Consider the following 27,039-nt stretch of genomic DNA (forward strand, 5'->3'; position numbering starts at 1 on the left):
GATACTGCATTACTGAATTTGAAGGTACAGGGCAAAGCAATGATTACACAAATACCCCCTTACCCAGTGAGTCAGGAAATATGAAAGTCAGGGTTAGAAAGGGAATGGCTTTCATGGAAAATAGTGTCATCAGGGGAAAGTGAATTTCCAATTAGGAGAAATAGCTGGTGTAGGGTTGAATCCCATACTTAGCACTTCCTCTAAATACAGTTGATTCTTGAACAACACAGGTTTAAACTTTGCAGATCCACTTCTGTGTAGATTTTTTTTTCAGTAAAAGTTACACCAAGTGTGCCTGCTTCTCCAGCTTCTCTTTCCACCTCTGCTACCTATTCTACCTCTGCCACTCCTAAAACAGTGAGACCAACACCCCTTCCTTCTCCTCCTTGTCCTACTACTCACCATGAAGATGAGGGGGATGAAGATCGTTATGATGATTTATTTCCACTTAATGAATAGTAAATATATTTTTCTTCCTCTTGATTTTCTTAATAACATTTTCTTTTCTCTTGCTTACTCTATTGTAAGAATACAGTATTTTATATATATATATAACATATAAAATACGTTTAATAGACTATTTACATTATCAGTAAGGCTTCCAGTCAACAGAACGCTATTCGTAGTTAAGTTTTGGGGGAGTCAAAAGTTAAATATAATTTTTCAACTGCTTAGGGGATTGGCACCCCAACCCCCACATGATTCCAGAGTCTGCTGTAACAGAGGAATACAAGACTGGAAAAGGCATATTCTCTAAAGAAAAGGGCTCCATAATACAATTGATCTGTGGGATCTTAGGGTGGCTTAGCTTAAAACAGCACTGGCAGGCAGCATGGTAGACTAGAAAACACCTAACCAGGTGAAATGTAAGGAATACGTTCTCAAGTGAATAGCTGAGCTCATGCCCAAAAAAAAGGAAGGAAAATCTCCACAGTCAAAAATGAAGGTGAAATAACAAAAATGATATTGAAGCTATAACTATTAGGCATACAAGGTAGGGAGCTGATGCAAAGAAACCCATAAAGCTATGATCTTAAAGAATTACACCCAAAAGGGAATACTGGAAAACTTTGCTCAACATCCACCGAAGAAACTTACCTGTTTTGTCCAGGGAGTGGAAAAAGAAAAAGTCTCATTGATTGATGACCTCTAACATTCATGTCTTAGTCATTTCGGGCTGCTATAACAAAAATGCCACAGACTGGGTGGCTTAAACAACAGGAATTTATTTCTCCCAGCTCTAGAAGTGGGGAAGTCCAAGATCAAGGTGCTGGCCAATTTGGTTCCTGGTGAGGGCTCTTTTCCTGGTTTGCAGAGGGTTACCTTTTTGCTGTATTCTCATATGGTGGAGAAAAAGGCCTTTCTGTATCTCTTATTTTCAGGGCACTAATCCCATTCGTGAGGATTCCACCCTCAAGACCTAATTACATCCCAAAGGCCCCACCTCCAAATATCATCACATCAGGTGGACTTCAATATATGAATGAGGTGTGGGAGGGGATGAACATTCAGTTCATAACCATCAAGCTTTATGACCATCTGGGGTTTGAATTTATACTACCAGCATGGTCTAGGAAGCTCCAAGCCAAGATAGTAACATACAGTATTCCCAGGTTGGTAGCACCCAAAGACACGCAACAGAAGGAAACATAAATCCCCTCTGGAGGCCCACGTCTCCAACACAAGCTGCCTAGGATTCTGACAAATAAAACCCTGACAAATGTAAACTCACATTTCAGAACCACAAAGCATATGAGAAAACAAACCACCATGAACAAGAGTCAGCAGAAATCACAAACAGCAGAAATTTAACCCCCAATAACAATATATAACTGAATTATGATATATAAATATAAAACAAGTATGTTTATAGCACTCAAAGACTTAAAGTGAAATATAAAACATTACAAAGAAATAAGATGTTATATTTTTAAAAGACCAAGGAGACTGAAAATGTACTAAATATAAACATCGAAATTGAAAACTCAATGCATAAATAGTAGGTTAGAAACAACAACAGATCTGAAAGGCAGGAAACAAAGGAATTAAATATAGGAAAGAGAAGTTAAGAGAGGGTGAGGATAGATGAAGAAAATGGCACATATCTAAAAGGAGGGAATAGAGAAAATGAGGTGAAGGTAAAATCCAAGGATATCATAGCTATGAATTTTCCAAAATTGAGCAGAGATGATCACCTGCAATGAACTAACAATGAGATTAACAGCAGACTTCTCCACAACAAAAACCTACAGCCATAAAATCATGGTAAAAATGCTGAGAGGACAATAGTTAATGATGCATAATTGTATACCCAGTAAAAGCATCTTTGAAGAATAACAGGGAAGCGAAGATATCTTAGACAAACACAAATAGAAAGAGATTACCATCAATAGATCCTTCCTAAAGGAACTTCTTAAGAATGTATTTCAGGAAGAAAAAAATTAAAACCAAAAGGAAGTACTGCAATGAAGTAGGGCTAGGAAACAATGAAATTGATAAACCTGTGGGTAAATCAAAACAAATACTGACTGTGTGAAACTAGAAAAATAATTTAGAAACTTAAAAACTAGGGCTGGGCATGGTGGCTCATGCTTATGTAATCCCAGCAATTTGGGCGGCAGAGGCAGGTGGATCTCCTGAGGTCAGGAGTTTGAGACCAGCCTGGCCAACATGGTGAAACCCTGTCTCTACTAAAAATACAAAAATAAGCCGGGCATGGTGGCGCACACCTGTAATCCCAGCTACTCAGGAGGCTGAGGCAGGAAAATAGCTTGAACCCGGGAGGCGGAAGTTGCAGTGAGACAAGATCGCACCATTGTACTCCAGCCTGGGTGACAGGGCAAGACTCCATTTCCAAAAAAAAAAAAAAAACTAGGTGTAACTAATATACCAGTCAACAATATCACATGAAATGAAAGTAAAGGAGTAAGAGCTCAATGTTCTGAGGTCATTTCATGTTCAGGTAGAGGATAAAGAATATAAAATTTAGACTTCGTTAACTATGAATGTTGATAATTTAAAGGTATCTGACAAAGGACTCATTTCCAGGATATATAAAGAACAGCTACACTTCAATTAGAAAAAGACAATTTTTTAAATGAGCAAAATTCTTAAACAAACACCACATAAAAGAATACACATAAAAGGGCAATACACATATGAAAACCTGCTTAATATCATTAGCAGCAGAAAATGCAAACCGCATGGAATAGAGATATCTCCACTGAGGATCTGCAAATGGCCAACAAGCATATGAAAAGATGCTAAACATCACTAACTATCAGAGAAATGCAAATCGAAACCACAATGAGATATTGTCTCATATCTATTAGGATAGCTATCGAAAAAAATATAAGGCCAGTGAGATGGCTCATGCCTGTAATCCCAGCACTTTGGGAGGCTGAGGTGGGCAAATCACTTGAGGTCAACAGTTCAAGACTAGCCTAGCCAACATGGTGAAACCTCATCTCTACTAAAATACAAAAATTAGCCAGGTATGGTGGTGCATGCCTGTAATCCCAGCTACTTGGGAGGCTGAGGCAGGAGAATCTCTTGAGCCTGGGATGCAGAGGTTGCAGTGAGCCGAGACAATGCCACTGCACTCCAGCCTGGGCAACAGAGCAAGACCCCATCTTAAAACAACAACAACAAAAACATAAGCAAGTGCTAGTGAGAACATGGAGAAATTGGAATCCTTGTGCACTGTCGGTAGGACTGTAAAATAGTGCAACTGCTATGGAAAACAGTATGATGGTTCCTAAAAAAATTAAGAATGGAATGACCATATGACCCAACAATTCCAATTCTGGGTATATACCCAAAAGCATTTAAAGCAGGGTCTTCAAGAGATAGTTGCACACCCATGTTCATAGCAGTATATGAGTTAAAGAAAGAGGAAAGAAACATGAAAAGTGGCTCAATAGTCAAAGAGGTTTATTTTGGAGAATAAACCTGAGAGGGGCTTCTGGATGATTTCAGTCAGGAGCGTGTTCTCTCACAGTCTAAGATTATTTAAGGGTTCAGGAAGAGACACCTTATCACAGGTTTGGAATGTTTCTGTGTAAGGGAGAAGTTTATGGTGGGGTTGGAATGTCTCTGGCCAGAGGGGAGGTGATCTTGGAGCTGACATCTCTCCTGATGGAGAAGAGGTTATCTCGGGGCTGACATGTCTCTAGTCAAGGAGGGGTTTGGAATGTTTCTGGTCAGAAATGTAACTTGTGGTTTATGGTCACGCTTACCTTAGCCATTAGACTGATGCCCTTCGGATTTGGGCAGTTTTGGATCAATGTGAACTTTAAAATGACAGTGCTTGTCCAAGATGGCGATGCTCCTGCTCTGTCAGCAGCACTATTCACAATAGCCAACAGGAGATAGCAACATAATGAACATGGATAGGTGAACGATAAATAAGGCGTAGACACATAATGGAATATTATTCAGCCTTAACAAGAAAAGATAGCCTATCAAATGCTATGACATGAATAAGCCATAAGGACATTATGCGAAGTGAAATAAGTCATTCACAAAAGGACCAATATTGTGTGACTCCACTTACAGGAAGTATCTAAAGTAGTCATATTCATAGAAACAAAAGGTAGAATAGTGGTTACCAAGAGCTGAGAGGAAGAGAGCAGGAAGAGTGGTTTAACTGGTATAGAGATTCAGTTTTGCAGGACGAAAAACTCCTGGAGATCTGTTTAACCATACTGGGAATGTACTTAACATTACTGAAGTATACACTTAAAATTGGTTAAAATGATAAATGTTACATGGGTTTTTTTTACCAGAAGAGAAAATGCAAACTACAAAGAGATGCTTCTTTTTCTTTTTTTCAGACAGAGTCTCGCTACGTCACCCAGGCTGGAGTGCAGTGGCGCAATCCCGGTTCACTACAACCTCCGCCTCCTGGGTTCAAGTGATTCTCTTGCCTCAGCCTCCTGAGTACCTGGGATTACAGGTGCCTGCCACCACACCCAGATAATTTTTGTATTTTTAATAGAGACAGGGTTTCACCATGTTCGCCAGGCTGGTCTTGAGCTCCTGACCTCAGGTGACCCACCCACCTCGGCCTCCCAAAGTGCTGGGATTACAGGCATGAGCCACCATGCCCAGCCTACAATGAGATACCGCTACATACCTTTTTTACCTGATAATACCTAAAAGTTGGCAAGGATGAGAAGCTAATAGAATTTTTATACACTTCTATACATCAGTAGAATCATATTAGGAAACAGGCAGTATTTACTAAAGCCGAGCTTACCCCATCATCTAGCAGGTACATACCGAAAGGAAATGTGTATACATGTGTTCCAAAAAGTCATATTCAATAATGTTCACAGCAGCATTATTCCTGATAGTGAAAAGATATACACCATGGAAATTCTACTTAAAAATATAACCAGGACAGCAATATTTGCCTTGTGATGAAGTCAGGATTAAATGAGAGTGCAAACGCAAAGCTCACGTAGTCATTTACAGTAAGGAAGACCCCCTCTCCCTACCACATACACTGAAAACTAGTAACAATGCTGAGTTAAAAACACAATGTTCAGGCCGGGCATGGTGGCTCACGCCTGTAATCCCAGCACTTTGGTAAGCCAAGGCAGGAAGATCATCTAAGGTCAGTTCATGACCAGCCTGGCCAACATGGTGAAACCCCATCTCTACCAAACACACACACACACACACACACATACACACACAAAATTAGCCGGTTGTGGTGGTGGGCGCCTGTAGTCCCAACTACTTGGGAGGCTGAGGCTGGAGACTCACTTGAACCCAGGAGATGGAGGTTGCAGTAAGCCAGGATTGCACCATTGCACTCCAGCCTGAACAGCAAGAGCAAAACTCCATCTCAAAAAAAGAAAAAAAGAAAACACACACACACACACAATTTTCACAAGCACATGCATTAGCTGGAACAAAAAGGAATGATCAGGCATGGGACTGAGTGACAACTATGATACATCTTGAGGCATTTGCGAAAACAATGATCTTGAGCTTCTATTTTCCCAATCTCCTAGAGGCTGACCAAAGATGAGAAATCTAATAGGAAACTCTTCTCCAATAAAGCCAGGACTCCAAAAAGCGAACTCCACAGAATGAGACTAAACCAGAATCACATCTTTTCCTCCCTCTTCAAAAGACTGCAAGGAAAGCTGTCTCAAAGCTTGGTGTTAAAGGAGGGAAGTTAACCTGAGAAGCTGTAACCAAAAGCTGGCTCTTGCCAGACTAGATTTCCAGACCAAATTCACAGCAGCTGATGGCAAAAAAAAAAAAAAAAAAAAGCTAAACATTTAGTTTGAAGACTGGCATTGCCTCTAGTTGCCTGGTAGAAATAAACACAAAAACTCTCTTGAGGAATCTGTCTTCATCTAAGACTTGAAACAATTCCAACAAATAAATTTCCCCCAAAAACGAACAGCTCACCAAAAAAAATCACTAAACCCACAAAGAATCAAGGCATCAGATAGCATAGCAGAAACAAACCAGCAAAGATTTCAGACACTGGAATACTAGAAATACATACATACATACATACATACATACATACATACATACATAGAAAGATGCATAGAGATATATAAAAGTAATTGGCCAGGTATGGTGGGTCCTGCCTGTAATCCCAACACTTTGGGAGGCTGAGGCAGGCGGACCACTTGAGGCCAGGAGTTCAAGATCAACCTGGCCAACATGGCAAAACCCCATCTCTACTAAAAATGCCAAAAATTAGCCAGGCATAGTGGTGCACACCTGTAATCCTATCTACATTGGAGGCTGAGGCAGGAGAATCACTTGAACCTGGGAGGCAGAGGTTGCATTGAGCTGAGATCATGCCACTGCACTCCAGCATTCCAGCCTGGGAAACAGAGTGAGACTCTGTCTCAAAAAATAAACTTATTATTATTATCATTATGCTTATTGAAATTAATAAACAAGCTTGAGGTATAAAGAATAACTTTTAGAACTTCTACTAATAAAAATATATTTGCTTAAATTTAAAACTCAAATAGATTAAAGTAGATTAGACTCAGCTAAAGAAAGAATTATTAAATGGAAAAATAGACCAAAACAAATTACCCTGAATGTAGCACAGAAAGATGAGAAAGAAAATATGAAAAAGAGATTAGAAGACATGAAGACAGAGCAAGTTGATCTATATCATACATTTAATAGGAATTCCAGAGGGAGAGAAGAGGGAGAATGAAGCAGAAGAAATATTTGATGAGAACTTTCCAGAGCTGCTGAAAGAATCCACAGATGCAAGAATCCCAATACCCAAAATAAGATCAGTAAAAAAAAACCCATCAAGATATATAATAATAACACTGTATAACATCAATGATGAGAGTAAGTTTCAAAGGCATTGAGACAGAGGAAACAGATCACCTTTGAAGAAGCCACAGACTGATAGCTGACTACTTGACAGGAACAATGCAAGTCAGAAAATAACTATTAACCTGGAATCCTATACTCAGTGAAATTCTTTCAACAATAGAGCAAGCCAGGAGTGGTGGCTCATGCCTGTAATCCCAGCACTTTGGGAGGCCAACGCAGGCGGATCACCTGAGGTCGGGAGTTCGAGACCAGCCTGGCCAACATGGTGAAAACCTGTCTCTACTAAAATTACAAATTAGCTAGGCATGGTGGCGTGTGTCTGTAATTCCAGCTACTTGGGAGGCTGAGGCATGAGAATCACTCGAACATGCGAGGCAGAGGTTGCAGTGAACAAAGATCACACCATTGCACTGTAGCCTGGGCAACAGAGTGAGACTGTGTCTCAAATGAAATGAAATAAAACAAAATAGAGCAAAATACAGACGAGCAAAAACTGAGAGTTTATCATCAGCAGACCCTCACCAAAGGACACTGAAGTGCTATACTCCAGGCAAAAGAAAAGTGATCTCAAAAAGAAGTCTGAGGCCTGGCACGGTGGCTCACGCCTGTAATTCCAACACTTAGGAGACCAAGGTGGATGGATCACCTGAAGTCAGGAGTTCGAGACCAGCCTGGCCAACATGGCAAAATCTCATCTCTACTAAAAATACAATTATCAGCCGGGCATGGTGGCAGGTACCTGTAATCCCAACTACTCAGAAGGTGGAGGCAGGAGAATTGCTTGAACCTGGGAGGTGGAGGTTGCAGTGAGCCGAGATTATGCCACTGCACTCCAGCCTGGGCAAAAAAGTGAGACTCCGTCTCAAAAAAAAAAAAAAAAAGAAAGAAGGAAAGCATCGGCTTCCAATCAGGAGTGTCAGCACATGGGAAGGCTCCTCAGCACACAGCTTTATGGTCAGATCTAGAAGCTCATTTAGCCTCTGAATTAAGGCACCCCTGAAAATGGGGTAGGTGGCCCTCATCTGCTCCTTACAGTAGAAAAGCCAGCCTTGGTTAGCCTGGCCTCATAGCAGCCTCAGTTCAGGGTTGCAGCACCAAATCTTCCAACGACCAACACTAGGTCACTCTGCTTTGGGGACATCAATGAAGGCAGCTCTTTCAAAGAGAGAGGGAGAAGGAGTTTCCTGGAGATTGAGGGACCACTTCAACTCCCATAAACATGCCTCTCCTGACTTCCACCATAGAGTCCTGTTCACCTCGTCCCAAGCAGAAGACGGTCCCAGGATCCCGGTGTGCTGTGAGCCTAACTGTCCTAAACATGGGGAGAACAATCTGAACCAACAACATTCATTCCATTCTCCTCGGAGTTTGGAAGTTATCACTTTTTTTTATTTTTCTGCACACTCTCCTGTATGTGCTGTTCCTTTGACTTGTTTCCATGGCGACAAAGAAAGAGGAATGATGATGATATCAGAAAGAAGGTACAGGTTGTTTGTTTTCTTTTCACATCCTCAGGAGGGCCGAGGCTCTGGTTAGAAGCAGTCACGACTCCTCCATTCTAAATAACTCACAATGGAGACATCTGGACTCTCCTAGTTTTGTTTAATAGGAGAGAGGGAGGGCCCAGGCTGAACCATAGCTTAAGGAGTTTCTCACGGCTACAGCAAAAGGCAAGAAACAGTTCTTTGGGCGCAAAGCCAAGTTAGATACCTTCCTGGCAAATGGCACATCCACAGTCGGTCTTCTGCAGCCCTGGAACGCCCCAGGTCCACAGTGGCTGCTGGGCCCTCTGGCCACGAAGCAATGACCAGCTCACCTGCGTTGGTCACTTGGCTCCTGGCTCTGAGAGGGAGCGGGGTCTTCAGCCACTTGGGATTTGCCTGCAAGCACCTGCCGGACCCTCTGCATCCCTGGGAAGGGGAAGTGAGGGGCCAGTTGGCACTGATGGCCAGGTGGGTGGGGACAAACAAGCAGAGGCCAGAGTGAAGGCTGCAGTTAGGACTGGGTTGGGAAGGCAGGCTGCTCACCCAGGCAAAGCCGGTGGGCCTGGTCTGAGAAGACAAAGCGAAACCAACCAGGCTCTTTACACTCGAAGGCCTTGCCAAAGGACAGCAGCACCTTGTTGTCCAAAAAGCGGCGCCAGAGCAGCATTTCCTCCTCAAAGGTGCCCTTGGGCAGGTACTGAGAGGGTGGAAGGGGCTCAGGACACAGCTGAGACCCCTCACAACTGCCCCTCACCTGCTGAAGGGAGGCCTGAAACTCCCTCCCAGCCCGCACCTCCACCGGCATTACCTTTCTCAAGTCAACCCAGATGAAGAAGCCTGCCCCACGACTCAAGAAGGGGATCCCCAACGCCCTGAGCTCTTCCGAGACGTAGGTGTGGGCAGCCTTGAGCCGGGCATGGTTTTCCGGCAGGTACACCTGGTTGATCCAGTCTGTTTGGGTGAAAGAGAGGCCAGAAGATCAATCTCCCATCAACCCTCTACTTGGTCCCGCTAGTCTAAATGCTGTAAAGAAAAAGGCCACAAGCTGCCAGGATGCTGTTGAGTCCCTCCTCTAGCTGGCTGCTGTGGTGGGGAGGATTATGAAGGGGAGGTCAAGATGGGATGGAAATTCAGTGTTCAATGTAAAGCACCTTAAACCTAGATACTCAGCCCTGACAGCTCCAGGTCCCACACTCCCTCAGGAGTCCAGAGCACAAAGTCACCCAGGATAAAGAATCAAACCCAAAGTTTATCTAGTTCTAAAGTTCCAGAGTGATCCTTTGAGTGAACCTTGGTCCCACCGACCAAGGTTCAGATCCCAGTGTGGCCAATGACAAGGGTGGGTCCTTGGGCAACTTCACCTCTCTGACCCTCATTGTTTGTACTTTTTGTTGTTGCCATACAGTTCTAAGAATTCTAATATACATATATGTTTATGTAACCACCACCATAGTCAGGATGCTGAACAGTTCCACCATCCTAAAGAACACCCTGATGCTGTTTATAGTCACACTGGCCCCTTCCCTGCAAGCACAGATCTGTTCTCCATCACTACAGTTTTGCCTTTTCCAGAATGTCATCGAATTGGAATTATATAGCATGTAATCTTTTAAGGCTAGCTGCTTTCACTCAGCACGATTCCTTTGAAACTATCTCATGTTGCTATGGATTTTATTGCAGAGTAGTGTTCCATTGAGTGGATGGACCATGGTTTTCGCATCCACACATCTGTGGAAGGACATTTGGGTTGTTTCCAGTTATGGGTGATTATGAATAAAGCACCAGTTATGGGTGATGATGAATAAAGCAGAGGTTTTTGTGTGACCATCAAGGTCAATATCTAGGAGGAGGATTGCTGAATCACTTGGCAAGTGTATGTTTACCTTTATAAGAAACTGCTGAATTTTTTTCCAAAGTGGCTGAACTACTTACACTCCTACCAGCAATGTGTGAGATTTCCAGCTGCTCCTTATCTTTGTCAATACTTGATGTTGTCACTATTTTAAAAATTTTAGCTACTATAGTGAGTGGGGTAGTATCTGGTCCTCATTTTCCTCATCTGTAAAATAATAAGGAAAATATAGGAATTCTTGCTTCCTAGGATTCTAAAGAGAATGAGATGATACAGCAGGTGCATTTGCCAGGCGCAGTAAATGGTGGCATTGACAGGTAACCTTTGCTATTTAAACTCACTATTTGAATCCAGGAATAGAACAGATTCACAGGAAGAGACATACTTCCATTACAACGATTTTTCCTTACAAGCTTCTGCTCTGTTTGTGTTGTTGTTGTTGTTAAAGACATGGTCTTACTCTCTCACCCAAGCGGGAGTGCAGTGGCATGACGAAGGCTCACTGTAGCCTCAACCTCACAGGCTCAAGTGATCCTTCCACCTCAGCCTCCCAAAGTGCTGAAATTACAGGCATGAGCCACCATGCTCGACCCTGCTCTGTTTTTTAAGTGCTCTCAGCTAATCATAATGAGTTCACATTAATCAAGTGCCTATTATATGCCAGGCACTATTCTAATTGAATTACAAATCACACTAACCTGTTACAGGACAGGTACCATTATGATCCCTGCTTTACAGATGAGGAAACTGAGGCTCATACAGATAAAGAGGTGAAGCAAAGTGCCGCATGGCCAGGAAGTGACCAAATAGGGTATGGACCCAGTCTGGGTCCAGAGCTGGTACTCTCTAACCCAACCCTAAATTCTTCTCATACGAGAAGCATCTATGATTCCTGGCTGTTCCCAGGATGCCTCCAACCCTCCTCCCATTTTCAGGTCACCAGGCCCAGGCAGTCACCACGGTCCCGCAGCAGCTGTGCCATCTGGTACTGGACCAAGCCACTGAGGCCGTGGTAGCGGCAGAGGGAAGCCACGGCAGTGGCCACATCCTGGTTTTCTGTGTACAGTGTGCCAAAGCGGAGCCCAGACATCCCGAAATCCTGCAGGAAGAAGCACCCTAGGTGGTGGCCAGCCCTCCATGGAGGAAGCTGCTTCCACCCACCTCCCTGCCCTCCCACCCTCCTGACACCCCCAGGGCCAGCCAGGAACTCACCTTGCTGGTTGCCCACATCACGTGGGTCCTCTGGGGGTCAGGCAGCCTGCAGAGAGCACGGCATGGGAACAGAGGCAACACAGAACTATGGGAACCCACACGTGTTTGGTTGAACAAATGAAGAGATGGGTGGTAGAATCTAGTTTTGGTTCCGGGACAAGCCCTGGTTTCATCTCTTTGAACCACCCATTCCCATGCATCCTTTAGAGCAGGGGTCAGCAAATGACTGCCTGTGGGCCAAACCTAGACTGCTGCCTGTTTTTTGTAAATAAAGTTTTATCGGAACTCATTCATTTACACAGTGTCTGTGGCAAAGTTGACTGAGAGAGCATATGGCCTGGAAAGCCTAAAATATTTACCATCTGGCCTTTGCAGGAAAAGTTTGCTGGCCCCTGATCTAGAGCCTAGCTCAAATGTCACTCATCAAAGAGACTTTCCCTAACCACTCCCCGTGGGACAAGGCCAATCAGGTACCCTAAACAGATCCTCTCACAGCTCCCTGGACTCTCCCTTTCAGCATTCATCATGGCCATAATCCAATGGCTGGATGTGCATTTAGCTGCTAAAATGTTTTTTTCTGGCTAGAAATTAAAGTTCCACACAGGAAGGGCCTATGTCTTTCCTGTTCACTGTTGTATCTCCAGCACTTAGCACAGCGCCTGCCATGAAATCGATGCTCAATAATTTTTTTTGTTAATGACTAACCAAGGATCATGGACAATCACTTTTTGTCTGTGCCTCACTTTCCTAATCCAAAAAATAGATGGGATTCACAATCCATGCTCCATTCACTCCTCAAGGCTTTGTGAAGATGAGTAGAGAAGGCTAATGGAAAGGACTTGGCAGGGCTGAAGGTTCTGGACAAACAGCAGGAACTGTTAGAATTCCTGAAGGTCAGATTCACAGACGGCACACATGATCTGATCCCCACTTTCTTTTTTTTTCCCATAGAAACAGAGTCTCTCTTTGTTGCCCAGGATGGTCTCAAACTCCTGGGCTCATGCAATCCTCCCACCTTGGCCTCCCAAAGTGCTGGGATTACAGGCATGGGCCAGTGTGCCTTGAGGATGATCTGCTCCAAGTGTTCCCAAAGGTATTCTGGCCACAAATGCTTTGCTTACAGTAAACCTAATGAAAATCCCCAAAATGTAAATATCCAGAGGTGTCTGGCACATGCAAGGGGCTCCAGAGGTGCTGAGTGAATGAATGAGTGAGTAAATGAATGAATGAAAGAATAAAACTGGAGCAACTCTGGAGGTAAAGGAAACAGCAAAGAGGTCAATTTCCCATCCATTCAGCCCTAACTTAAGGAATCCTGAGGCTTCTTGTTGGAGTTCTCAGAAATTCCACAGAATAACTTGAAAATCACTAATTTAGCCCAACCCTCCCTGCTTCTCATTAGGAGATCTGAGGACCAGTGGGATCAGCTGGGTGGAAATGGAATTGCTCTGGGCAGGTCATGACCCCTGGGCTGAGCTAGAAAGTGGTCGGGGCTCCTGGGATAACAGGGGCTGAGGGAATTAGCTGAGTCGGGGAGCCTCACCTTTCCAGGCTTAGGACACTGCGGTACCCAACTGACTCCTCAAACACGGACAGCATGTAGACCTCATCCACAATCACATGCAGCTTGTGCCTGGGGTGAGGCAGGGGGTGGGGAGGAGAGACTTAGTGTGTAGGGCAAATGCGTCCCGCAGGGTGGGGAGGCAACACATGAGAAAACCAGAGGGGCCGGGGTCTAGCCCCAGGTTACCAAACTTGTTTTTCCCAGAACACCTTTCTTTGACCTATTTTTCCAACAGAAAGCCATACATATAGAGCAGGTGACAGAGGAGCTTTTGAAGCACTGTAGGGGAGAAAGGGAGCCCTCGGGCACCTCCATGCAGGGGCAGGGGCATGCACAAGAGCTCAAGACAGAGAGACCCAGGTTCAAGTCTGGCTCCACCCCTCACTTGACCACTCGAAGGCTCAGTGAGCTGGGTGTGATAACAGCATCAGTACCTGACAGGTTTGTTGTGAGGATTGTATGAGGCACATAAAGTGCTTAGCATGGTGCCTGGCCCCTAGAGTGTGCGATAATTGATAGCTATGGTTATAAAGAGCCAAAGAGAAAGAGGAATGGCATCCCACAAATCCCTGCTTCCCCACTCTACTGCCAAGGAAGGGCCAAAGCAAGTAGCAGCCCACAGTGGGGTGAAGAGAGTAGAAAAACCTGCACCAAACCCACATTGGAACCCCAGGCTGCCCAGACACTGTGTCGGGGCCAGTGTGGGGTACCTCACCTCTTGGCAAATACCAGGTACTCCTGCAGCTCTTCCGGGGAGTAGATGTCACCCAGAGGGTTCTGGGGGTTGATGAGGATGAGGCCTTTTACCTTCACACCCTGAAACCATCCATTAGGGTAGGTGACCCTCAGCTCTTCCCCAAGGCCAGAGCCACACAGTCAAAGGGGGCTGGTCACTGGAAGGCTCCCAGGGAGATTTGAGGGGGACATGTTCATAACACAACATGAAGCAAACAAGCGGGACACAGAATTACATCTGCAGAATCAGATAAAGGCAGAGGCCAAGGACCAGAGAGAAATGTGTCCACAGGCCAGTAGGTTACCTTTGCTGGTAGAATTTTGGGTGGGCCTTTTGCAGTTTCAAAATTCCTACAGTGAGCGTGTATAGCTTTCATGACCGAAGTACAAAAATTAAGTCGATTTTTGAAAAGTAGGTGGGAAAGGAATCACTGGAATACTGGTCTCTGCTCTTCTTTGGGAGTCCTCAGGTCCCCTCAAAGTGAGCAAGATTGCCCCCTCAAATGACCAGGGAGACTCGTTAAACCACAGACTCCTACATGCCACACTTGACCCACTGAACCAGAATCAGATGGATCAGCGATGGGGGTATCCTTAGTGACGTTCCCTGGTTGATTCTCTGTGAACTGAGGTCTAAGAGTCTGTTTTGAAAGGGAAGACCCTCCCTGGGCAGGGTTCCGCCTGACTCCCAGAATAATTCTGTGCCACCACCCTACCTGTCTGTCCTCATCACTGGGTACCAACCCTACTCCTGGGAGGAGATCAGCCACAAGAAGAGGGGTCCAGGCCCTGCTCAGACCCACCCACTCCCAGCCTCGGGTTTGATTTGATCCCCAGACCTCAGAGTGAGCTTCTCGCAGGGCCATCTCCAGCTTCTCCACTGTGAGCTGGAAGGGGCGTGTGTCTAGCCCAGTGACCTGGAAAAAGACCCATCAGAGCCACCAGCCACATTCAGTGACCACTGCCCCCAAAACACACATGAACTCTCAGGCCTCTCCCCCCCTGTAAACCCCAGCCTCTCAGAGGAGTCTCTGGAAAAGCAGGTGGGCCCCCCACTTACTGCCTTCCACCCCCACCCCATCACTTCAGGGACCCCTCATCACTCTCGGGTGCTATGCTTAGGTCTGCCCTGCTCTGTTCCCACCTCGCTGTTTCTGGGTCTGGCTCTTGGCTTCTACCTCATCCCCAGGGATCTCAGAGACTGGAACTTTGGAGCCACTGGGGATCCCAGGCACAGGCAGCCATGTGGCAACACAAGGCTCCATTCCCTACTCATCACAACCCCAGAGCCTTCAGCATGGACCACCCTCAAATTCAGACTCAGGAAACTCCTGACCACAGGCACGCCCCAGTTCTACCTGGGAAGCCAAGACTCTTACCTCACTGTCCAAGTAGACATAGGCCAGTCGGACGTTGCCGTAGAGACACACGTGCTGTGTGATGGCGCCATAGTAAGGGGTGGGGATCAGGAAAGCCTCTGGGGGCAGGAGTGGGTGACGGCCTGTCACTTTCTGGCCAGAACACCCCAGACCCTCTGTCCACTGTCCCCACTCCCTCTCCAAGCCTTTAACTTCCTTGGGGACCATTTGGGGCATGCTTGCACTCTCAACTCCCAAAACACTTTGGAAAGCTTGGATCCACTGAGATCAGCCCCTGATATGGTTTGGCTGTGTCCCCACCCAAATCTTATCTTGAATTATAGCTCCCATAATTTCCATGTGTCATGGGAGGGACCTGGAGGGAAGTAATTGAATCATGGGGGCAGGTCTTTCCTGTGCTGTTCTGGTGATAGGGAAGTAAGTCCCACAAGATCTGATGGTTTTATAGAGGGGAGTTCCCCTACACAACCTCTCTTGCCTGCCACCATGTAAGATGTGACTTTGCTCCTCATTCGCCTTCCACCATGATTGCGAGGCCTCCCCAGCCATGTGGAACTGTGAATCCATTAAACCTCTTTCCTTTATAAATTACCCAGTCTTGGGTATGTCTTGATTAGCAGCATGAGAACAGACTAATACAGCCCCCTTTCTAATTATTAACAGCTAACATTTGCTAAGCACTTAATGATGTGATGGGAAATGCACTGAACATTTGTTTCTATTTTATCTCATTTGCTCCTGACAGTTAGTCTCCAAAGTAGGTACTATTTATTATATCCTAACTTTATAGATGGGGAAACTGAAGCTTAGAAAGTTCCTGTTCTTGATTGTTCTGGAATGGGCAGAAAATTGCCTATCATATCCTTACAATGAATCTCTCTTTGATGGTTCAAATCCTGGTTACTACCTCTCTTTGTGTGACTTTGACAAGTTAACCTCCTGTGCCTTAGTCTCCTCATCTGTAAAATGGAGATCATCATAGAACCAACCTCACTGAAGTATTGTGAGGATTAAATGAAATACTCTGCATAAAGCCTTAGGCCAGACCCTGGAACACAGTACGGGGTCAATAAATGTTACTAATAATCTCATTATTAATTAAGCTACCGTGAATGGGTCTCTTTTCCTTGCAACCAGTAACCCCTGACCATAACTGATTCTTAAAACAATCTGCTCTTGCGGCAGGCATTGCTGGCTGGCTGCCCACTCAACAGTCATTCCAATTTCCTTCCGTGCTAAGACAGCACCAGTTTTTTCAGGCATGACCAACAACGTGTCTAAGGAAGGTTGGCCTTCCCCTAGCCCTGGGGGACAAACCACATCTGGTTTTAGGCAACCCTGGTTTTCTTAGTCCCCTTTGCCAGGGACCATTTTGGAGATAGGTTTATGAGTCAATTCTGGTCAGGATGACAGAAGGTGGCCTCTTCTGGGAAATAGCATCCCTATCCCCATCACCTCATAAAAAAGAGACAGGCACGGCACGACCACATCCCTTTCTTCCTGCTCTAAGATGCCCTGACACACTGTCACGTGAGGATGTGACAGCCCCCTTATGAGCATGAAGCAGCCAAGGTCATGGCAAAGAGAAAGCCCAGGACCCTAACATCACACTAACCTCCCCTGGAACTGCTGACCCCCAGGTGCTTTGTCAAGCCACTTATTCACGCCCCCTGCAATCTAGTATATTCTAGTGTGCCTGAAAGCATACTATTGCAGCCCTTGAGGCCAGGCAACGGGGGGCCCTGCAGGCACAATGTGGCTCTCAGTGCAGGGCAGGCCACACAGATCACTTACCCCCAGCCTCACACAGCACCGTGGCCAGAGCAGAGAAGAGCGAGGCACCACCATTCAGGACAACCACCTAAGGGTGACATATCCAAGGGATGAAGATGAACCAGTTCCAGGAGTGGGCAGGGACCCGCAGCCTCCCAGGACGGCACAGAGGGAGCATCAGGCCCTGCCTTGGTGCCACCTGGGGCTCTGTCACAACAAAGCCACTAGACTAACAGCCAAGCTCATCCGTGTGGACCTTGCTCCAGATCATCTGAGCCAGGAAGAGGGGGCTGGTCACTAAGAGGGTCTTGCCTGAGGGTGTGGAGGCAGAAGGCCCACAGAACAACATGGGGTGGAAATTATACCCAAACTCTAAACATCGAGGAGGGAGAAGGTATTCCTAATTCTACTTTGAAACAAATCAAAACTACGTGAAGGGCAGATCTCAACCCCAACTTACCCTCAGGCCAGCCAAGAGGTGGGGAATGGAAGCCAGGCTTAGTGGCTCACACCTGTAATCCCAGTACTTTGGGAGGCTAAGGCGGGCAGATTACTTGAGGTCAGTAGTTTGAGAGTAGTCTGACCAACATAGTAAAACCCCGTCTCTACTAAAAATACAAAAATTAGCCAGGCATGGTGGTGCACACCTGTAATCCCAGCTACTCGGGAGGCTGAGGCAGAAGAACCACTAAAACACAAGAGGCAGAGGTTGCAGTGAGCCAAGATTGCACCACTACATTCCAGTCTGGGAGACGGAACAAGAGTCTGTCTGGAAAAAGAAGGAAAGAAGAAGAAGGAGGAGGAGGAGGAGGAGGAGGAGGAGGAGGAAGAGGGAGGGAGGGAGGGAGGGAGGGAGGGAGGAAGGAAGGAAGGAAGGAAGGAGGGAAGGAAGGAAGAGGGGAAGGAAGGAAGGAAAAAGATGGAGAGGGGAGGCAAGAGAACAGGAAGGAGCAGTGGAGGGGGCTACTCACATTCTCTGGTCTGAGTGGTGCTGGGCTCTTGCAGTAGAAAGACAGGAACTTGGCCACTTCCTCCCGGAGGCTGAAGATAAGACAAACAGGCAGTGCTTGCCAGATGGTCCCCAACCCACGGTGCATCCCGAAGCTCCTCTGGTGAATCCTCAGGCAGCTGCCATCACTCTTCCCTAATTTCCCACGATGGGGGTGTGGGTGCATCTGTCTCCACTCCTCAGCACCCACTTTCTCCTCCCCACTACCCACATGCATTGCAGTGGACACCCCACCGCACCTAATCAGGAGATTTCAGGGATTATCAAAAGTAACACTCTGTATGGAGATCTAGCTAATTATACGAATAAACATTATTACTACAACAATAACTATTAGCACCATTATTGTTGCTCATATATTTTAAGCATTTACCTTATACAAATGTTATTTAGAAGACTTTTACTTACTCTCCATAATAATCCTATGATGTGGCTACTACTATCATTATTATTATTATTATTCCCATTGTACAGTCAAAGAAACAAAAACTGAGATTTAAAGGAATTAAGTCACTTGCTGGTAAGAGGCACCGTCCACACTCAAGCCCAGTGATCTGACTCCAGGGCCCACCATCCTAATGACTACATTAGAAGAACACATGCTTTGCAATCAGTCTTGGGATCAGGTCCTGCTCAGCTGCTGAGCACTTAGAACAGTGTCCCCAAGCAAGTGTTCAATAAGCACAAGCTACTATTAGTGTTACTTACCACCTCCCTTTTTAGTATTAGGAAAAGGCCCCAGCCAGCTCCCACAACAGCAATTATGGTTTCTCTAAAGCTACCAACAAAGCAGGGACAAAGACTCCTCACCTGAAGGCCCTCCCATGCTAAAGAGCCAGGTTCCCAGAAATCAGACTAGAGACCCCTGTGCTGAGGTGGGACTGGTAGGAGACCCCAGGTCACCAGGTCTCCAGAACTAGGCCCTCAGCCTACTGCAGGCTTTCTCAGCCTCCCACTACTGATGTTCGGGGCCGGGTCATTCTTCGTGGTGGCGGCTGTCCTGTGCATTGTAGGAACTTTAGCAGCAACCCTGACCTCTACACACCAAATGCCAGGAGCACCTGACTTCCCAGTTACAACAACCAAAAATGTCTCCAGACATTGCCGCACATCCCCAGGGGGCCAAACTCACCCTATGGCAACTACTTACAACAGATGTCCCCTCCAGTCAGCGTACTGCAGCAGGGACGGCTCCACTCTCTGCATGTCGCTCTGACTCAGCTGGGGACAGACAGGGAAGAGCGGGGCTGAGGGCAGGCACTGCTGCCTGCATCCACAGCACACGGCAGGTAAAGCTGAATGCTTGTTCTGCTCATCAGAGAAACCGTGAGAGGCGCAGACACTGACAGCTTTCTCATACCCATGTTCCAGGTGAGGAAACTGAGGTCCAAAAAAATGAGGTCACTCAGCCAAGGTCACAGAGCTGGCAAGTGGCAGAGCTGAGACAAAAACCCCAAATTTTTGACTCCTAGTCTGGCACTCTTTATACAACACTGCCACCTAAAAAATTGGAGGGGTGGGTTTGCAGAAGCAGTAACGGGAGACCACACTGATCAGCATCTCCATGGGGCGACAGAAGACACTGAGAGCTAGAACCTCAGTCTTGGCTCCAACTTCTACAGGGACTTAGGCCACTGTCTTCCTGTAAGCTCAGCTTGACCTCACACTTTGGAAAACGTAGCAGTCTCTAGACCACCCACTCCATGACCAGGTGCTAGGTTAGAAACTCCTACTATTGTAGGCACTTTGTCAAAGAAGGCCCAATGCAGGGGCCTTGCGCACTGGGGCCAAAAGGAAGAAAAGGAATCAGCCACTTCTACATAACTGGGTCCAGCCTTCACCCTTTCTCCCTTCCTCCCTTAGAGCCACAATGTCCAATATGGTAGCCACTGGCCACATGTGGCAAATGAGCATTTGAAATGTGGTTCAATTGAATTAAGACACACTGAATTTTGAAAAGTTGGTAGGAAAAAAGTATGTAAAATATATCATTAATAATTTTTATACTGATGACATGCTGAAATGGTCATATTTTGAATATATTGGGCTAAATAAAATATATTATTAAAATTAATTTTTACCTGGCATCTCTTTATTTTTTTAATAGAAAATTTAAACTGCTATATGTGGCTCACCTTTTATTTCAGTGCTTAGCTGCCTGAGAAGGAGGAGCTGGCTTTAGGTAAAACAGGTCTTTAAAATCTATTCCCTGGCCGGGCACAGTGGCTCACACCTGTAATCCCAGCACTTTGGGAGGCTGAGGCAGGCAAAACACGAAGTCAGGAGTTCGAGACCAGCCTGGCCAAAATGATGAAACCCTGTCTCTACTAAAAATACAAAAATTAGCCGAGCGTGGTGGTGTGTGCCTGTAATCCCAGCTACTTAGGAGGCTGTGGCAAAATTGCTTGAATCCGGGAGGAGGGGGTTGTAGTGAGCTGAGATCATGCCACTACACTCCTGCCTGGGCAATAGAGCGAGACTCCATCTCAAATAAATTAATTAATTAAATATATTCCCTATAAGCCCTTCCCCTTGGGGTTGAGATTTCTCACCTTTGGAAATATGCTCCTTTGGGTTAAGCATTGCTGTCTCTACAAACCCAAACTCTGCCACTGCCACCTTGGGAGACACATTTATTAGACATTGTCAGTGGTTGCTAAGATGGCTCACCCCAACTCAAGAAATCGGATTATAAAATTTCAGAAATGTTTCAAGCTGTGTTAAAACAGTCACTTTAAAAAAGCAAATTAATATAAACGGACAATGAAATAAATTATCTTACAAACAAAGGTGTTAAGCACTCAAACCTCATCGCTTCCTGATTTGCTAGTACCTTTTACTATCTATGCTTTTGAGGTCAGTTCTGTCTACGTGTCTGTATGGTGAAAATATTACCTAAGTGTGCCCATGCACCTCTCTTCCAACTCTGCCTGCAGTAATATCACAAGAGAAGGTTGAAATTGGCCATGGTGGGAGTATTTACACTATGGAAATTGGCAAAGCTACACATCAGGGGTTTATTTTTGTCCCCCTGAAGAGCTAATTGCTAAATATCTACATCACAAAGCATTGAGTGTTTCCCTCTGAGATCAGGGGACCCAACACAGCAGGAGGGACTGAGTGAAATAAGAGTCTGCAGAGATGAAGAAATAGGACTAGAGGGGGAAAGTAACTCACTTAAGAACACGCAGAAAACTGTCCCAAGGTAGGCCTGGAACCTGGGTCTCCTGATTCCCAGGCCAGGGCCACTGAGCCAAGCAGTAGGCTCCTGTTGGGAAAGCATCCCAGGGAAGACAGCTCCTCGGAGCTGGTGATGCCCCCCAGAGGTGCCCTAGGACTTACCCGCCAGGACAGCAGGTCAAAGCAGAGTTTGTTCTCACTGACACCCAAGTTGATGATGCCCTGGAGATGAGAGGTACAGAGGCAGGGTTAGCATGGCAGGGGGGTGCCAGTGAAAGGCTCCAGGAGCCCATGGAGGCAGCAAAGCAAAATGGGAGCTCTCTACAACCCCACCCTTTCAACCACCCCTCCTTGGTGTGCCTTCTGACCAGCTGCCTGATCCCATCTTCCCATTTCTAAAGCTCTGTCCAAATGCCATGTCCTCCAGGAAGTCCCCCCTATAATGCCACCTGGAAGGGATCTTTTCTTCTGCATCCCACAGCTCTTGATCTGTCCCCTTTAGAGCACTGGCCAGTTTCCACCCCAGGTCACAGGGATTGACATACACACCATATCTCCTGTACTGAGGGTAAGCTCCCTGAAGGACAGATGTGTGCTGAAGACACCGCCGTTTCTCTCGAGGGGCTTAGTGGGACTCAATACACATTTACAGAATGAAAGAAGAGAGAGGGTATATTGGCAGTCTGGCAGGAACAGAAGCAAAGGTGGGTGTAGATCAAGAAGAGGTTCCTTTGCCAGTGCAAATACTCCCCCAGGAGACCCTGCAACATTACACAATACCTTGATCCCCACTCCATAGGCATTTATTGTCATAGGAGAGGCTGACAGGCATAACCCGAGCTCTCCCTTACAGAGTCCCCAGGGAGACTCAGTGCAGCCTCACAGCTAACTGCTGACCCCTGAGTTACTGCAGGGGAAGTGAAGGAAGGAAGATGAAAAAGTAAAACCTGAATGAGCTCAGACTATGACAAAATGAAAGGCAGTGCTCCTTCATGCCCTGGGAAGCAAGCTGGGAAGCTCCTCCACACAGAGCCAATCTATTCACACATCCTGGCAGCTCTAACTTCAAAACACACGCACAGTCCAACCATGTCTCGCCCTCCACTGCTGGGACCCTGGTATGAGCCACCATCATTTCTCGTCTATATTATTACAACAGCTTCCCTCCTCTCTCTGTGCATTCTCTTACCTGCCAAGTCAAATCTCCATACAGCAGTCCAAGTCATCTTTCCAAACCCCAAATCAGACCACACTGCTCCTCCTTTGAATACCTCTTATTCCACTTTGTCCAAAATCAGAAGGCTCACCAGGTCCTCTGGGGCCCTACAGGATCTATGACCTCCACCACCCTATCACCTTTCTGACCCCATCACCTGCCCATCTTGGTTTTGGCTTTATTCCAGCTCCAGTGGCCCCTCTGCTGTCCCTTGAACTCGTCAAGCATGGCCCAAGCCTGGAGCCTTTGCACTGGCTCTTCCCTCTACTGGGAATGCTCTTCCCTAGATAACTGCATGGCTCACTCCCTGTGGCAGGCAGTCTCTAAGGTCCCAGCCTCCTGGCATTCACACCCCTTGAGTGTGGGCTGGGCCTAGCAATGTGCTTCTAATGAACAGAATAGGCAGATGGGGTGGGATGTCACTTCTGAAGTTAGGTTATAAAGAGTCTAAGGCTGCCATCTTGGGTACCCATGACCTCTCATTCTCTCTTGAATCACTTGCCCTGAGAGAATCCAGTTACCATGTCATGAGGCAATTCTGTGAAGAAGCCCACATGGAGAAGAACTGAAGCCTGCCAATAAGCATGAGAGTGTCATTGGAAGTAGAGCCTCCCACCCAATCCCCTGGCCCCAAGTCAACCTTTCAGATGAGACCACAGCCCCAGCTTTGTGGCACCTTCACAAAAGATCTTGTGGCTGGGCACAGTGGCTTGGCCGGGCGCAGTGGCTCATGCCTGTAATCCCAGCACTTTGGGAGGTTGAGGCACGCGGATCACCTGAGGTCAGGAGTTCGTGACCAGCCTGGCCAACACGGCAAAACCCCATCTTTACTAAAAATACAAAAATTAGCCGGGCACAGTGGCACACGCCTGTAATCCCAGCTACTCGGGAGGCTGAGGCAGAATCACTTGAACCCGGGAGACAGAGGTTGTGGTGAACTGAGATCGTGCCACTGCACTCCAGCCTGGGTGACACAGCAACACTCCGTCACAAAAAAAAAAAAAAAAAAGAAGAAGAAGATCTTGAGCCTGAGGCATCCACCAGGATTCCTGAACCCCAGAAATGATGCATTGTTGTTTTAACTTGCTAGATTTGAGGTCATTTGTTATGCAACAATAGGTAACTAATACAATCCCTCACTTTTTCCAGGTTTCTGCTCAAATGTTCACCTTATTAAAATAGCCTTCTGTGACCTCCTTCTACTTAAGAGCAACATCCCCAGCACACCCATCATTCTCTGTCTTCTTTACCCTGGTTTATGTTTCTCTATAGTATTTACCACCATATAGTATATGTATTTTTTCTGTCCATTCACTGTCTGTCTCCCTAACTAGAATATGAGCTCTATGAGGATAAGAACTTTGTTTCTGTTCACATCTATATGGTAGATGCTCAACAAACAAGGATTATTAAAGGGTTACTGTAACAGCTTTCGGACTTCTGAAGGCATTATGAGAATAGCTTCTATTGGGGACAGAAATAATAGCTGCTATCATTTATTGAGTAGCACTGTGCTAAAAACTTCATATACTTGCTCTCATTTAATCTTGACTCTTCTACACAGCAGGTATTATTATCCCATTTTATTTTATTTTTGTTTGTTTGCTGTTATTTTGAGACAGGGTCTCACTCCATTGCCCAGGCTAGAATGCAGTGGCGTGATCTTGGCTCACCATAGCGTTGACCTCCAGGTTCAAGCAATCCTTCTACCTCAGCCTCCCCAGTAGCTGGGACCACAGGTGCACACCACCACACCCTGCTAATTTTTTTATTTTTACTTTTTTGTGGTGATGGGGTCTTGCTATGTGGCCCAGGCTGCTCTCAAACTCCTGGCCTCAAGTGTTCCCTCTGCCTCAGCCTCCCAAAGTGCTGGGATTACAGGCGTGAACCACCATGCCTGGTGTCATTACTTCATTTTAGAGATAATTTAAGATTCAAGGAAGTGAAGTAACTAGCTCAGCAATAAACAACCTATAAGTAAAACAGTTGCGACCTGAACCTTAGTTCTGCCCTAGCTCTAAAGTTGGACAGTTGACAGGTCATGGGTCAGAATCCATAGAAGAACATCGTGTGGCTCTTGAATTCCTTCCTCACAAATCAAGGTCCCCTGTATTCCAAATGGACCATTTCCTGATCCAGGCAGTACACTGGAGCCTCTCTAAGCAACATCAGAAACCCTCTTGGAGGTCAGAGGACCATAACTCCAACCTCACAAGAGCAGGCTGGATGCTGCCTTATTGGTCAAGGTAGGGTATCCCACCCTGCAGTTCCCTCTCGGGTGCCAGTGGGAGGGGAGCTTCACTCACACTGGGGTTCTTGTTCTCATCATACTCATCCATGTGGTAGGTCCTGTAGCCCTCCTCAGCGGAATCCCAGAACCATTTAATCATTCTTCCTCTAGAGGACAGGTAGGAGGTATCAGGGGAGAACATGGCAGAATCACCCACTCCAGGGAGCTCTGGCAGCTTCTGGTCCAGTTTTCTGGAGCATTCTCCTTCCAGATCATCCCCATGGCTACTGCCCAGGTCCTGCATGCAGGTGGGACCCAGACAGGTGGTGGGAGCACTGAAGTCCTTTTGAGGAAGTGTGAACATCTGCAAAAAGACAAAATTCACAGGCCTGCTCAAGGGATTTCCACAGCACCAAGCATCAGAAAGGAGTTGGAGTCATGGGAGTTCCCTTTCTCTTATTCCCTTCCTTTAGGTTTATGCAAAAACCTCCCTTCCTTTAGGTTTATGCACTCATCACTTCCTGTGTCCCTTAGTTGTAACCATATGTGCAATGACTTCAACAAGAAAAATCTGTTAAGGACCTAGTATGTGCCAGGGACTGCACTTGCCATATTTATATGACTTTAATGTATTGCTGCTTTAGCGTGTTCTACTTCTGCATAAGTTTTTCACTCTGCAGCCTAAAGGGTCATCAACATTCTTCTTCCATCCTTGCTCACCTCAATTACCAAATGCCAGGTTAAAATTTCTTGAGTTAAAGCAGAGCATCCCCTAGGAGTCCTGGGGGTCTTGTGGTGTAAAGGGTAGGATGAGATCATGCGGTAGTCTGAGGCGGATAGTGGGTGGGAACCGAGGGGAGGGAGGAATGGGGGTCTCCATAAGTGCAGGCACCCCAGGCAGAGCTCCAGTGACTGCCTCTTCAGTCCTGAAGAAAAGAGATGTGGACCCCAAGGAGAGGGTGGTCTACTCCTGCCCGCGGGCGTGAACTCCTTCACTTCTCTAAGCCAGTTTAGTTTCCTCATCTGCACAGTGGATATAACAGTAATCACCTCGGTTTGGCCGTGAAGATACAAATACATGGGTTAGTGACAATAAAGTACTTAGAACAAATCCTGGCTGATGACAAAAGTTCAATAAAATATGAATCATTAGAGCATAAGTAACTCCTTGCCAATTTTCCAGTCCTGATGCACAACACAAGCTCTGATACACCGGGTGCACCAGAAACTCAGGGGGTACCCGCAGTTAAATTTTCCTCTGCAAAGTCTTCTCAAGGGGACTCTAAATTGGCTGGGCTCCCCCGAGTGCGCTCACCTCCGCCTCTCCCGACAGCCCAGGTCCGAGGAAGTGCGGCACCGTGGGCGGAAGCCGGGGTGGGAGCAAAGCCTGGGATCTGGGAGCGGCGGGGTTCGAGCCTCCAGGCGTCCAGCGGGACGGCGGTGAATCCACAGCCAGACACACCCGCTCCCGATTAGGCAGGCCTTGGAATCCCGCAAGTGGGGCGGCTACCGTGCACGAAGAACCGAAACGGCCTTCTACAGGGCGGAGGATGTCTCGCGAGAGACGGCTCCAGGTTTCCAGGCGAAGGAAGTGTGATCGGTGCCAAGGGATTCGAGATGGAAGGGCAGAGGCTTTTGCAAAGTGCACACACGGAGGTCTGAACGGCTTCCTCCTCTGCAAAGTAGGGGATCCCACCTACTTGGCGGAGCTGGAGGAGCTGGCACTCTGCAGGCGCGCATCACGTGTCGGTTTCCTCCGCCGGTAAACGCCCTCCGTCCGGCTTGTTATGCGCGGGTAAGGACAGCGCCGCCCTGCGTTCCGACTAGGAAACTGAGGGCCGTCCGCCCCGGGGCGGGCTTCCTGGCCTGCTCAGGGCGCAGTTTGTTCCCTGGCCGCTCAGGCCGGGTGCCGTCTCGGCTGGGCCTACGCTTCAAGGGTCGCACACGAGGTCGGACCGCAGGACCGGGAAAAGTAAAAGGGGCCCCTTTCAGCAAGGAAGGGGCGGAACGCTGGTTCTTACCTCCACTCTGGGTGGCCTGCGCATGCGGGGCCGCCGCCGGGCCGGG

General features: G+C 46.7%; 1 protein-coding gene across 8 annotated transcripts; it reads right to left on the bottom strand.

The window, feature by feature from the left end:
• Positions 1 to 1,206: 1,206 nt before the first annotated feature.
• ACCS (1-aminocyclopropane-1-carboxylate synthase homolog (inactive)) lies at positions 1,207 to 27,039 on the bottom strand. Of its 8 annotated transcripts, none has more exons than XM_008001047.3 (15): positions 26,673 to 26,966; positions 25,049 to 25,336; positions 21,689 to 21,748; positions 19,497 to 19,567; positions 18,309 to 18,378; positions 17,359 to 17,425; positions 15,565 to 15,662; positions 15,025 to 15,102; positions 14,166 to 14,266; positions 13,430 to 13,519; positions 11,887 to 11,932; positions 11,632 to 11,773; positions 9,631 to 9,773; positions 9,366 to 9,519; positions 1,207 to 9,248 (listed from the first exon to the last, which is right to left on the bottom strand). In XM_008001047.3, the coding sequence occupies exons 2-15, from the start codon at positions 25,334 to 25,336 to the stop codon at positions 9,151 to 9,153; spliced, it is 1,506 nt and encodes a 501-aa protein (XP_007999238.1). In that variant the 5' UTR covers positions 26,673 to 26,966; the 3' UTR covers positions 1,207 to 9,150. The 8 variants fall into 8 exon arrangements, with proteins under 8 accessions (XP_007999238.1, XP_007999230.1, XP_072873238.1 ...); XM_008001039.3 differs by having other exon boundaries at positions 26,288 to 26,966; XM_073017146.1 differs by lacking the exon at positions 26,673 to 26,966 and adding an exon at positions 26,994 to 27,037 and having other exon boundaries at positions 9,048 to 9,248; positions 11,887 to 11,971; positions 25,190 to 25,336.

Source organism: Chlorocebus sabaeus, chromosome 1 (genome assembly GCF_047675955.1).
Source record: "Chlorocebus sabaeus isolate Y175 chromosome 1, mChlSab1.0.hap1, whole genome shotgun sequence".
In the NCBI taxonomy this organism is placed as follows: Eukaryota; Metazoa; Chordata; class Mammalia; order Primates; family Cercopithecidae; genus Chlorocebus; species Chlorocebus sabaeus.

Bases quoted from the DNA above. Each gene is read 5' to 3' on its own strand.
- ACCS (XM_073017137.1), bottom strand. From the start codon at position 27,017: ATGCGCAGGCCACCCAGAGTGGAG. The intron at 17,426-18,308 runs GTGAGTAGCCCC...TGTCACCCTTAG, and splicing joins CACCACTCAGACCAGAGAAT to GTGGTTGTCCTGAATGGTGG. The intron at 15,663-17,358 runs GTAAGTGATCTG...TCCTGCCCCCAG, and splicing joins GGTGCTGTGTGAGGCTGGGG to AGGCTTTCCTGATCCCCACC.